General features: G+C 33.6%; 1 protein-coding gene across 2 annotated transcripts in view; it reads left to right on the forward strand.

The window, feature by feature from the left end:
* Window positions 1-169: 169 nt before the first annotated feature.
* LOC130452394 (protein phosphatase Slingshot) overlaps window positions 170-14002 on the forward strand; it is a 109490-nt gene continuing 95657 nt past the window's right edge. Inside the window, exon 1 of one of the 2 annotated variants that reach the window (XM_056791646.1) lies at window positions 170-454. In XM_056791646.1, coding sequence (XP_056647624.1) covers window positions 401-454 — 54 coding nt within the window. In that variant the 5' untranslated portion in view covers window positions 170-400. Of the gene's footprint in view, window positions 1700-14002 lie in introns of both variants that reach the window. The other variant, XM_056791645.1, reaches the window with a different exon arrangement.

The raw sequence follows: 14002 nt of genomic DNA on the forward strand, positions 1-14002 counted from the left end.
TTAAAACAAAAGTATATGAGTGATAAAACTGTGATACTTTTCTAAATTTATTCCAAATATAATTATTTTGTTTAATTTTTGGGAGAGTCAATTTCTAATTGGGCGATTTAGATGTCAAAACAAAAATTAAGAAAATAAGCCCTAAATACAGTTTCGAAAAAATTTAAACAGATGGCGAAACTATACTGAAACAGATGAGATGAAAAGTGGTTGTTTGTTGTCCAGTTTCCACAATAATGTGCAAAAAGTTAAATTGAACTGTTTTTCAAATCAGTTTCGATGTCGTATTATAATGATTCGTTGTCAAAAATAATGTAGTGTCTTCGGATATATTTTCTCTAATTGTTCGGAGTGTTATTTTTAAATAAAAATTTGTCTTTATCGTGACGTTTTCAATAGTATGGCATTGGTGACTGTACAACGAAGTCCTAGCTCCAATAATTCTCCCAGTCATGTAAGTAATAGGTCATATACACATGATTTACTTACTAGTCTGATGTACCAGAAAGATTAGACATCCAGTGATTATCTTTATTTAAAGAAATATGCTTGAAGTTTGTAGCATATTAAATAGTTTCATATTTTTAATAGCTATCAGCGTATAACCCTAAATAAACAAATTCTTGTCATTAAATGTATGGTAATTATTGGCTCCTAGATCAAAGCTAATTTATGGCATTGTTTACCAAAACGTGTAGATAACAATTTAATCTGTGTAAGGTTAGAAGTTTAGTAAAACTAACACTTAGATTATCTAAAGTCTAATATCAATTTGTTTTAAATGAAGTAGGCCTGCATTATATATGTTTTTCTTTTTTTTATTATCTGAAAAGTATATTAGGGACATTAGTTGTGTTTAGTTGGCCTAAATCATCGATCTTTTGTTTCTTTTGGAAGTGTCTACTACTCCGTCCTTAGCGTATTTTGACATTATTTGGCTTATATGTTTTAATAAGAATATTAAGATTTAGTTTTTTATAAATTGTCTGTAACTACTTTTCAAATTATTTTTGTTTGTCAATATCATTCTGAAATTCAAAAAACAGAAATAAATTATTTGGCTTATATTCAGCGACGTTACTAAAAATAGAACTCATTCATCAAGTTGAAATAAGAGCAATAAGAGAATTTGTTATTACTTGTTATAATTTATTTCAAAACATATAAAAAAAATATTTTTGTTACAGCAATTTTGTTTTATGCTCTTGTTTTTTTTCCAAGGCTATTTTAAAATGCATTGAATCAAAATACATATTGTTTGTAGTATTCTAGTTTCATTTCCGCCTACTGTAATTATAGCCACTATCACAAAAATACGTTCACCACCAACAGCTGCTCTTCTGTCATTTCTGTCAGTTTACATTCGACGTTCTTGTAGCAAGGTTATTCAAAACAAATATATCTTTCGGTTTGGTATACTGTGAGACGTCTTTACAAACATTTTAATATTAAAATGACTTAAAAATTGGTCGTTATGAATTAAGTTGATATTTTTTTGTATGTTTCGAGTGAAATATCGTGTTTTCTTTTCGTCATGTTGTATGTTTTACCGCCCTTGAGAACTCAAAATACTTCAACGAATTGGAGCAACTTTTGTGCTAGTAAAAACGCCCCCCCTGAGATTAAAGGTTCGAGTTGGGAAAAAGAAAAAAGACCTCCTAGGGTCCAACTTAGAAACATTCAAATTATCACCATTAAAGTAAGATATTTTCAATTATTTTTAGCTCAGATTAAGGTTAATCCGGAGGAAATGATTATGTAAATCGAGTTATTGATAGGGAATTATTTGCTTTATTTTTTTTTTCTATTATCATTATTGTGGTGTTTTAAGATTTCATGCAAATTTCAAGGGGTGGGTAAGACGTACGAAAATCGATAGGAATTTTTGTAATTGTCCTTGAACTTTTTCAGAAATAATGAGTAAAATATGCTGTTAAGGATTTCGTTATTTTTTTTTAAATTTGTGGATATTGATTTTGTCATATTAAACATAAACTCAAGTAAAACTATATCTGTTTATAAATATCGTAAACTAATGTATCTACAAGGCAATTCGATTACAAAATTACGTTTAAGTTTTTGTTGATTCTTAATAAACCAGATGTTGAATTATATTTTTTAACGTACCGCTTCTTTCCGGTTTCGGGGTACTTATTCTTTTCAACGAGATTTTTTACCTATCGTCTAGATACATGTGTATTCTGTTTATGACGCACACTTAGTCAATATTATTATATGTTGTTTTCTCTTCTTTTTTCGGTCTTGTCTTCCTGTTTACCTCAGCCCATGTGGCAATCGAAAATGGTGTACATGCGTTTTATTTTATCTTAAATAGACACAATCATATTCTTGTTGAATGCGCCGACGTTTTTACAGGGTGTAACATTTTCAACTGGCGAAGACAAAATTTTTATATGGTAGTATATAACTTCCAAAATTGAAGATAGTTACGAATTTCGATCAATCATAGACGTGCAGTTTTTATTAAAAATTATCTTAAGCGTTCTCTAACGAATGGGTTAATACACAAACTTTTTTTTAAATGTAATAGGGGGTTGACTTGAAAGTTTCTAAACCATTGGTTTCCAAATTTTTTTGTTTGATAGACCCCATTGAAAATTTTGCTGTATCCGTTGAACATTTCGAAAAAAACTTTATTGCTTTGTTAATTAATATCGATTCATTTTACTTTTCTTTTCGAAATTCTGAATTCTAGAAACAAATTTTCATTGTGGCTGAGTTTATGCAAGCTTGCAAGCACATACTTTGGAAATCACAGTTCTAAACCAAGAAACATGAAATTTCTTCTCCATAATCATTTTTATGTCTACATACACTTCCCCAGCTATGCTCTAATCTTTTTTATCCTTCCAAATAATGTCTGATGGTACAGTGAAGTTTATTTCTAGTGTTTCTTGTTCACATACCAAATCTCCCTCTATATTCTTGATTTTTTTTAACATGAAACTTTAGAGTCTCTAAACTTTGCCAATTTTCTGTAAAATAGACTTTCAAAAATCAGTGATATTTTTTTATAAACGGCATCGTTTCTATTACCAACAGGGATCAGTTTATCAGTCCAAAGATTGGAACGGTGAACTTCCTCTCCATGGTTTATAACGTTATATTTTAAAGTTTTCTTCAAAATAATGTTTTTACTTGGATTGAATTTGAAGTAACCCCACTTTGGTGGCTTTAGAATTTTTTGTATAGCTCTTCGCCAGTCGCTTACCTCCAAAGCAATTCCTATCTTCAATGCTAGTTCCATATTATTTCAAAACATTGATGTGTTCTTTTAATAAAGTTATATATTCAATTTTTTTTCTATAGAGGCAACTATTCGATCAGGCGGTATGGATGAGTGTCCGACCTCTACTACCTTTACATTTTCATGTGAAGAAATCAACCATTTTGACATCATTCCCTTCAGATTCATTCCAGCAGTAAATTTGTACAATAAAAAACATTTGTGAACTTCTCGAATTAACTTATTTTTTCTATCTTCTTGTGAAATTGAAACCGTTGGTGATATTCACACTGAACACACTATTTATTTCTAGCACTACACCAACACTCATAATTACAGTGTTTGACGCGCGTTTCGATAAACAAGTTATCGTCTGTGTGTTGTCGAGAAATATGTTCATTTTTTGAATTGAAAAAATTACTTCTGGTTGTCCTTCGTGGGTATTTTATACCAAATTCAGCACTAACTGATTCTGATACCACAGACAGTAGTTCCAGTTGTTGCGGTCTTAAAGTCAAACATGAAGTGCAACTGGGGTCAATAACATTAGACAAATCTATTGAAATGGAAAATATAAAAACTTTTTTACTTAGTAAACCATCTGAAGCTCAACAGAACATTGTAGGAAAATGAGAAATGATGGAATTAAAGAAAAAAATTATGAAATAACAAGACAAATAGTGCATCCTGATCAGTATGAATAGGGCAATACGCGTTTCGATGAAAAAGTTATCGTCTTCAGAAGTGTGTCAGTCACAGCATTTATTGAGTGATTTTATATTTCGGACTAAATTCAACATCTAATTTTTGTTATATTATTAACTATATTTTTCTATCGAATCTTTCTTAAAAATAAACAGTTTTTTACGACATCATGTGACGTTACAATTATAACCTAGAAATGCGAAAATTTTTTAATATCGATTAAACACTTCTTGTTAGTTGATAGTCCGGGTGCCAGGTGGAAATTTGGTTAATGATTTCCTTTCGAAAAATAATTGGTGCTATGCATCAGAGAGTTATGTAATAAAACCGAGTGAACGTCAGCTGCGGTTCTCACGCACGACAAATAAAAAGAAATTCAGTCATTTCCTCCCAGCCGAAAATTTGTAAGCTGATTGTTAATATACAGCAGTTAGCAGTGAGTCGAGGAAAACCTGGTCAGCTAGTCAGTTAATAACTTCCAAATTATCAGCTGACTGTTTTTCCACGAAACTATAAATTTTTTTTCATAGTATAGTCAGCTGATTATTTTGTTTCCTCGAGATATTGGGATAGTTAAAGTGTAACAAATTTTTAGTCGGGAAGAAATGACTTTTTTTTTCATCTCATCCCACCCACCGAGCCGCAGATTCACTGGGCTTTATTTTACAACTATCTGAAGGATTTACTACAACTCGATCGCGTATTTCTGTTGCTGGCTCCTGGACTATGATTCTCATTGTCTTTTTGTATACTTTTTTCAGCGGATGCCACGTGTATCCTGTGCACTAGTGCATAAAATCAAACTTATCGTTCCAAGGTACGGGTACTACTTGAATATTAATCTGGTCAAGATACGAAACGTAAATAGTAGACAATGTCTTGTTATTTACATCAGTCGAAACGTGTCATTTATTATTTAAATATTATTAACATTGTTTTTAACTTCGTTTTTGAGGTTTGTAATTTTGTTGTTTTTAAACAGATTCGTTTTATGGTAATATGAATTGTCTGGATGTTTTGGGCGGACACAACAAGCTATTGTTGTTTGTAATTTTTAATTTGAGTAAGTGAATGTTTAAAATTTCCGCGAAAACTATCAAAATTTCCTAACTACGAGGGTTCTGTGTAAAAATTCCGATCTTACAAATAAACAAAACATGTTTTTACCATAATAATTTTTGTTCATCAACACAGTCTTATTTTGAAGGTTGTGTCTACTGTAATTATAAGTTTTATTAGTCGAGTTTATGCAGCGGGGGACATCGATAAATGTAGCTGTTTACTGCGCTTTTTTGACTAAATTTGAATGTAGAATGACTTGCTGCATGAAAATATTAAACCTTATTCTCCTTTCATATCCAAAATCTGATCAAATCGAATTAGAATAAATTGAATAGCCATCGTAGAGTCAAAACTTAGCGCCAAGTCATTTTCACTTATTCCACTGCCGGAAAGAGTAGATTCGCTGCACAGATGATGTGGAGAGAAAGCAAACTGATTATCTTCGTATCTTCGGCAGACTTAGCGTGCAGAAACTCGATTTATAAATTCGACTTTCCGTTTGCCTTTACCGTTCGCGGGTGACGTTTGCCGTTTGATGTTCGTGGCAAATTCTACACCTTATTCATAAACGTTGCTGCGGTTAACCTAAAAATTTTGTTATTCTTTTCGGCGTGTATACCGCTTTTTGTTTTGGTGACATTTTATAAAATTCGTTTGTGTCAAAAGTCATCAACGGCATACGACGACGTCAAACTGTCTTATGAATTTGAATATTTTTAATTTTGTAACAGCAAACGGCACACCGAAAGTTTATGAATCGATCTTTATACAACGTTATGATAAATGTTCAAACGATATGGAAATTGTGTAGAAAAATTTAGCGTGGCTTAGGACAGCGATTTCCAAATAACCCTCGTAGTTATTTATTTTCCTGTTGAAACTTTTTTAGTTACTTGTATTTGTGTCAATACAATTTAATTCTATGCGCTTTAAAAATTTTTCTCTTTTTAGTATTCGATTTTCTATTAGAATCTCATTTACAATTATTGACTGTACCTCGTAATAAACCGATAGAAATTATATGGATATCGCGTTTACAACATCGATTTGATTATAAAGACTCCCCCAAACGCGTGTTTGTATAAATTTCCAGTACAATTTACAATAAATAAATATACAGGGTATTTCTAAATTCATGCGGCTAAATTTAGATGATTGCTCGTATGAAATTAATATGGGTCTTTCCTAAAACAAAATTTTCTCAGCTCGCCCTTAAAAAGTGGTTACTAAAATTGACATTGATATTATAAAACACCGTATTGTATAAAAAGTTTTAATACAAAATAAATCAAGTGTTACGAATTTAAACCCCGAATAATGTATCAGGAAGAAATACCCGTAGTTAGTCGTTTGCGAGTGCAAGAATTTCAAGTTTCTAGCATTATTGAAATTATAGAAAAAAAAAATAATAAAAACTCAATTTTAGTAACCAATTTTTAAGGGTGGGTTGAGAAAATTTTGTTATAGAAAAGACCTATCTTAATTTCGTACGAGCAATCACCTCCTGAATTTTGTCGCACGCCTTGTATATATACGCTGGTCGAAAGTTTGTTTACAATGGCGTCGAAAATCGCCATAGAAACGCGAAAACAAAGCGACGCGGAGTCCGTTAACCTTTTTAAAACAAAACAAGACTTGTTCGAAATTCACTTCTCGTGAATCAGATCTATTAATTTTATCTTTTAACTGTTTCTGTTCGGCGTTGTCGGTAGGTAAAATCTTTTCGAGACATCTGCACGACTAACGTGTAACAGGAATTCCCTGTTGCATACACACAGGGTCGGACGAAACGGCCGCAATAACGACTTTTATGAAAAGTTGTCCCAAATCAAATCGTTTGTAATATAAATTATTATCGTAGTAGGCCGGTTAAAAAATGGAGAGATCTTGGAAGTTAACAATGCACGCATCTGTTTTGTAAACTACGCTAGTACCAATAAACTGTTTACACTACCACTACACCCAAAACACCAACCAAGTTATCTTCTTCAGTGACTAGAGTTTATATAACGCAGATCAATATTAATAAATCATAAGAACAAAAATTGGAACAAATAGATAATCGTAATAAACCTGCAAAAAGTCCTTAGAGAGGATAGAAAACGAATGCCTCAAATACACCGAACCAACGCGCTGAAGCGTTGAAAAACACGATTCAGTTTATAATGAATTCCGAAGACATGGTGGAAGAGAACATAAACGAATACCTAGACGACGAGGGTAGAAAAATCTAGGATTCGCAACACCGATGGAAGAGCACCAGCAAAGAAAGCTCTTGAATAGAATGGAATTTCAAACAGATCGCTTCCTTACAAACATCAAGCTGAGAACGAAAAACTTTCTATCGAGATAGAAACAAGCGGATCTCATCATGCTGACAAAATTTCGCAAAATTACGTGCCGATAAGTTTTTTGCATGCTATGAGTAAAAAATAAAACTGTGGCAGCATTGTTGAAGAAGCCTTGTCAGATTCAGCCAGTGATGACTGCTGCTACGAATAATGTTTAAAGCAATGCGAGTAACCATTCCAGAAGTACTTGGCTCATCAAAGAAAAATTCTTCTTTTTCCTACTCCATTTTAGACAGATTGCCTGTTTATTCTTCGCAGCATGCCTATTGCTTTAATTTATGGTAAGATCTTTTTCGTGGCCTTCCCACACTTATTACTTATGTGTTCGTCCCATTCGCGCTTTCTCCTCAGTACCCGTTCGTTAATATTTTCCATTCTGCATTTTTGCCTTATGTCGTCGTTACGTTTCCTGTCTAGGAGCGTTTTTCCAGTAATTTTTCGTAGGACTTTCATTTCGCTTGTTTCCAGGAGCCTTTTTGTTTTTGCTGTATCAGGCCGAGTTTCTGCATAGTTGCTGGGTGGAATGAGTAGCTCAGTAGTCATGCTGCTGGTCCCAAGCCTAAGGAGGAGGGTTCCCAGGTTAGGTTAGCCTGCCTGCCTGAGGTCAAAAAAACTCATGCTCATAGAACCGACAGCCTGCCTCGGAAACGGACTCAACAAAAGATCAAAGAAAATATTTATTCTTCAACCTAATTTCCTTTTAGTTCCACACACTTTTTCCAGCGACGTTCAAAAAGTTCGATAAGAATCGTCAACTTCCTCAAAATAGACGTTAATCTACGACTTCACCTCTTTGTTTTTGGAAAATCTTTGACCACCGAACTATTTTTTCAAGTTTGGGAACAAAAAATAATCCGATCTGGCGAATAGGGTGCATGAGGTAGTAGTTCAAACTTTAATTCATTAATTTTGGCGTTTGAAATAACGGATTTGTGAGCTGGTACATTGTCTTGATGAAACAACACTTTTTTGTTAGCCCTTTTGCTTGATTTCTTCGCTCAAACGTTGCAATAAGTTCGCATAATACTCGCCGTTGATAGTTTTTCCTTTTTCAAGAAAGTTAATGAAAATTATCCCACACGCATCCCAAAAAACCGACGCCATGACTTTGTCTGCGGATGGAATGGTCTTTGCCTTCTTTGGAGACGGTTCTCCCTTTTCAGTCCATTGCTTTTGTTTCGATTGTGAATCTTTGGACCCACGTTTCATCCATGGTTATGAAAATCTGTGAACAAATGCGGCGCCCATCTTGCGCAGATCTTTCTCATGTCCAAATTTTCAGTTAATATGCTATGTACTCTTTTTGAAATGTCTACTATGTCTGCTAGCTCACTCACTTTTAATTGACGATCATCCAATACCGCTTTGTGGATTTTCTTCAACATTTCTTGAGTCGTCATCTCATTTGGCCAAACCATTGAGCTGGTGGTCTTCGTAGGTCGTATGATCTTGTTTAAACTCTGCTACCCAACATTTTACTATATTGATTGGTCTGAGTCCTTTCAAATAAAAGTATTGTTTGACAAAACGATGACCAATATTTACAAATTCACTATTGTTGGCTGCCAAACCAATACTGAACAACGTGGTGTGTTCGAACTTGAAATATATGCTGTATAGATTGTGTACTTTTTAATACAATCCATCTCTAAATCAGATCAGCTTAAAATGTCTAAAATGGTTATACGAGACCTGCACAATGCATTCCAAAATGAGTAATATTTGTTGATAAGACGAATTGAAAAAAAAAATAGTAGGCAATTCTACCCTTTGGATAACATCTCTCCCTTCTAGTCACGACAACTTTTCCTTATAAAAAAAAAAGTGATTTAGTTTCAATGTAATGGATTTTGTTTTACAAACTTAGAAGTTTATTTTATTTCAATTAAAAATATTAAAATAGAACTGTGACTTGTTTTCTTCAAAATGTTTGACGTCTATATCACTTTAAAACTATTGATTGACTGATAATAATTTCTAATTTTACTAGTTTTAAGTTCATAAAAGGACCCCGGGAAAACAGGCTGATGTAATTTATCCCACGAAATTCTCTAGTTTTCTTGTTAAAAACAAAAATGGTCTTCGGCTTGGCCTACATACAAAGACTAGTTACAAGATCGCTTCTTTCCATCGCCGGAGAAGACGCACAATTTCGATAATAATACGGTATACGACAAAACGACGAGGTCGACTCACCATTTTTATATTACCTTCGTTTTATCTTCAGGTCCGCCGAAGGACGCGCAAAAAAAGTAAAACCACCAACGTAAAATTCCGTCACGTTCAAACTCATACCACGAATATAAATAAATAAATCACAATAATTCATAATGCCAAAGTTATTTGCTAGATACAGATTGATATAATGAACTATACCTTCAATAGATATTATTTTAAAACATTTGAGGAAGGAATTGGAATAAAGGTTCGAGAAGAAACAAAAAATACGAGATCTGGCTATGAATAACGAGACTGGTTACGAAGAAGGGTTTTATCATAAAAATTATTCTACATTCGAATGCTTCCCTTCAATATACCCCCCTCCTCTCGCCACACACCTCTTCATAAGTTTTTTCCATTGATCGAAGCAGTGCTGGAAGTCTTCTTTGGTGAGTGCCTTTAGGAGCTCTGCCGTTTTTTGCTTTACCTCTTCCATCGACTTAAATCAGGTCCCTTCAAAGCAAATCTTTTTCTAACCTTTGAAGAAAATCTGAGCAGACCCATTAATGCAAGAGCTTTTGGTGAGAAGTCAGATTTTTTGGCACTAACTTCGCACAGACTTTTGTCATGTGTAAAATTTTTCTAACCCTTTGTTTATCAGCGTTTACAGCCTCGGCAATCATTCAGATGCTAATTCGACGATCTGCACGCATAATTTGGTTGTTTTTGGTCACTGTTTAGGAGTTGAAACAGTCACAGGGCGACCTGGGCGCTGGTCATCTTCAGTGCTCTCTCGGCCCTCACTAAAGCCTTTACATCGCTCAAAAGCACGCGCACGAGATAGATAATTGTCCCCATAGGCGTCTTGCAACAATTTTTTTCAATTTATCGAGAAATTTAAGATTGATACGTCTAGGGTGCCCTTTAGGCGCACAGTGTCGTTATTTAATAGCCAGACCTCGTATAAATTATTCCATTAACTCATTTCGATTTACAAGTTTTGAAATAAAAATTTATGCTACACCACATCCTGTCGTGTTTTTTTTTAAATCCTTTTAAAGTAACCTCGGGGAAAAAGTCAATGATGCGTTCGACATTAAGAAAACTATAAATCTACAATATTGCCAATATAAATTTGACGGACCATTTAGTTTCACAGTTAAAACAATTTCTAGTTCGAACTTAGTAGTTGGGGTTGGTAAATGTCGTATTGATTTTCCAGGGCTGTTATTGAAGGGGACTTTAAAAAACAAAGGGGTAGATGATGTACTAGGGTTTACGGCGATGGCGAATGAGATATACGAATTTAATATTTTTGATGTAAATCAGGAGTGAAGTAAAAACTTTCACGATAAATATTCTTGGTTGGAAAAGAAAATAAATTAATGGCGGCAATTAGAAGAACAAAATATAAGACTATTAGATTCCGACAAAAACATTCAATAACAAGTACAGGGTGTTTAGAGAGATTTTTCATAAATATAAAGTCGTGGGGGTATGAAAATCGATTATAATGGATCGATCTGTGCTATGTATACGAGACAAGTCAGTTGTTCGTAACAATTTGTCTATTTGTCAATTTGGAATCTATTATCACCTTCTCTCTCCAATTTGTACCAAAACTCAATCGGGTTGAGGTCGGGCGATTGTGACAACCAAATCATTACTTTGAGTTCATTTTTTCTATAGCCTTCTTTCTGCAAAATCCTTTCAACTTTTACCATGTCTCCAGTCGTCCTTCCTCCAAGACATTCCCAAACCATAACCGAGTCTACGCCGTGCTTTTGAGTCGGAATTACACATGGGTCTAACATTCAATGTTTATCTTCAACGTTTGTGGTTTTGTTGTCGTACCTTTTCGACTTTTGCTTGACAATATGACAATGGATGGTTTATGATGTGGGTAAATAACTTTTGACTAGTAGCGTACTTCTACAATATCGTGCGTTATATTTCGAACATTCGTGTGTGTTATGAATTAACGCCGGTCGTTTGAAATCGTCAACTTTCGTGGCTGCTAGATAAACTGAATTTAAACACTTTTAGGGAGGTGGGAAAAGGATAAAATGGTCAATGATCGTTTACTTTTTACTATTTCGTCCCGTTCGCTATAACTTTTATTTATAAAATAACTCACGTCGCTAAATAGACACGAATTTATGACTAAAAGAAATTTCTAAAACTCTAGAAAGTAAAAAGACAAATAAATAAAAAGGCTTTCCTGAAAATAATCGAAACTGTAATAAAAATATGTGAACAAAAACAATATCAAAGTCGTCGCGAATCGGCGTATTTGCCAAACATTAGATTCCGATTATAACTGAGTAGGACCGGCTTCACGGTCCGAGTCGTGGGCGAGTTCGTAACATATTATTCTTATTTAAAATAAATACATCACTATTGTTACAAATTTGGATTCTTACGAGTATAAATCTATCTTCGATACCCTACTACAGGATTCATTTGCTCGCGCTTACAAGCTTAATATTTCTACGGGGTTAATAAATTTGAAAAAAAAGGCATAACTATAAATAGGGCTTAGATTTTTTCAAAAAATATTGTTCAAGACATACTGACCAAAAATTTAAAGATCAATTGGAACAGATCTTAACAGTTAGTTATCCTCTTAACATTGCAATTTTTTTTGTTAATTATTTTAAAATTTGTTTCCGTTTACATAACCTCCCGTATATTTATTACCTGTTAACTTTTACTCTACGAGGGTATATTGAAAAATTCTTAGCCTACTAGAACCAAATAAAATTTCAATGTCAAAATATTTTATTACTCAACATATCTTCATATTGGATACATTTATTACAGCGAACCTGCAACGTCTCTAGACCTTTCAATAAAATGTTTCTTTTTGCTCTGCAAACCAGACCTCCACAGCTTTTATTACCTTCTCGTTGGAAGAAAATTTACGACCTCTTAAACTTTTATTTAGTTGAGGAAAGAGATGATAGTCGGACGGAGCCAAATTTGGTGAATAAGGGGGCTGTTCTAGTGATTCAAAGTCTAAATCACGAATGTTTTGCATGGGGCGTTGTTCTGCAAAAACAAAACACCTTTGGATAGCTTTCCGCGTCTTTTCTCTTTAATTTTTTCTCGTAGAGTGGTCAGTTGTGTCGAATAGTAATCTCCAGTTATTGTTTTACCCTTATCCAAAAAATCAATCATAATTACTCCATGGCAATTCCAAAAAACTGAAGCAAGAACTTTTCCAGCAGATTTTTGGACACGAAACTTCTTAGGTCTTGGAGAACCAGAGTGTCGCCATTCCATCGATTGTTGCTTTGTTTTTAGATCATAGAAATGTACCAGTCTAATCCATAGTAACAATTCGGTTTAAGAAGTCTACATCGTTTTCAAATCGAGCACAGATCGAACGCGATGCGTCTACCCTTGCACGCTGCTGGTCAGTCAAACATTTGGGGATACATTTTGCAGCAATTTTTCTCATGTCCAAATTGACGTGAACTATATGATGAACGCGTTCGTATGAAATATTCGGTGCTTCAGATATCCGTTTTAGCCCAATTTGACGGTCTGATCAAATCATGTCATGAACTGCATCGATATTTTCGGGGAACGACACGGAATCTGGCTTTTCCGATCGCTCATCATTTTCAATGGAAAATTTACCTCTTTTGAAACTTGCAGTCCAATTTTTCACAATCGCATACGAAGGATATTGATCACCAAGGGTATTAAGCACATCTTCGTAAATCTGCTTTCCTCTTAACCCTTTTAAATACAGGTACTTGATGACTAGACTAACTAAATATCAATACAATATTTTTATAAGAATGTAACCCAAGTTGTATCTGCCTCATCGATTTCTATACATTTCTTACTTGTTACATTTAAATTTAGTTGTATTTAAACTTGTAGTTAATGCCTTTTCATACTATAGTCCATTCATCTTCTAAACGAATAGATTATGAATCAAAATTTTTCATACGTTTTTATGATTAAGTATAATTTGAGACGTAGACACAAAATAAATTTCAAAATTTGAAGTCATTTTTCTCGGTTCGTAGAAACAAATATTTGTGTGTACGTATCTGTATATACTGTATGTTCTGCGTGTGAAATAGTCAACAGTAAATTATACGAATTTAAGAATTTCATGGGCAATTTTTAATAAATGAATTTTTTTGTTCAATCTGTTAAAAAAATAGACGTATCTTGAAGTACCCTTAAGTTTTTAACAAGGTTGGTGAAATAGTTGAAAACAGTTTGAGGATCATTTCAATTGGTACAGACCTTAACAGTTGATTATCCTCTTAAGATCGCAATTTTTTTTGTTAATTATTTTAAAATTTCTTTCCATTTACATAACCTCCCGTATATTTATCACCTGTTAACTTTTACTCTATATACATTTTATTGTGGTAAAAATAAATAATACCTGCGGGAAATTGCTCACGATCGTAACCCCACGTTATTGGTCGGTACGATAAAACGTGCTTCG

Source organism: Diorhabda sublineata, chromosome 1, assembly GCF_026230105.1.
Source record: "Diorhabda sublineata isolate icDioSubl1.1 chromosome 1, icDioSubl1.1, whole genome shotgun sequence".
Lineage (NCBI taxonomy): Eukaryota > Metazoa > Arthropoda > Insecta > Coleoptera > Chrysomelidae > Diorhabda > Diorhabda sublineata.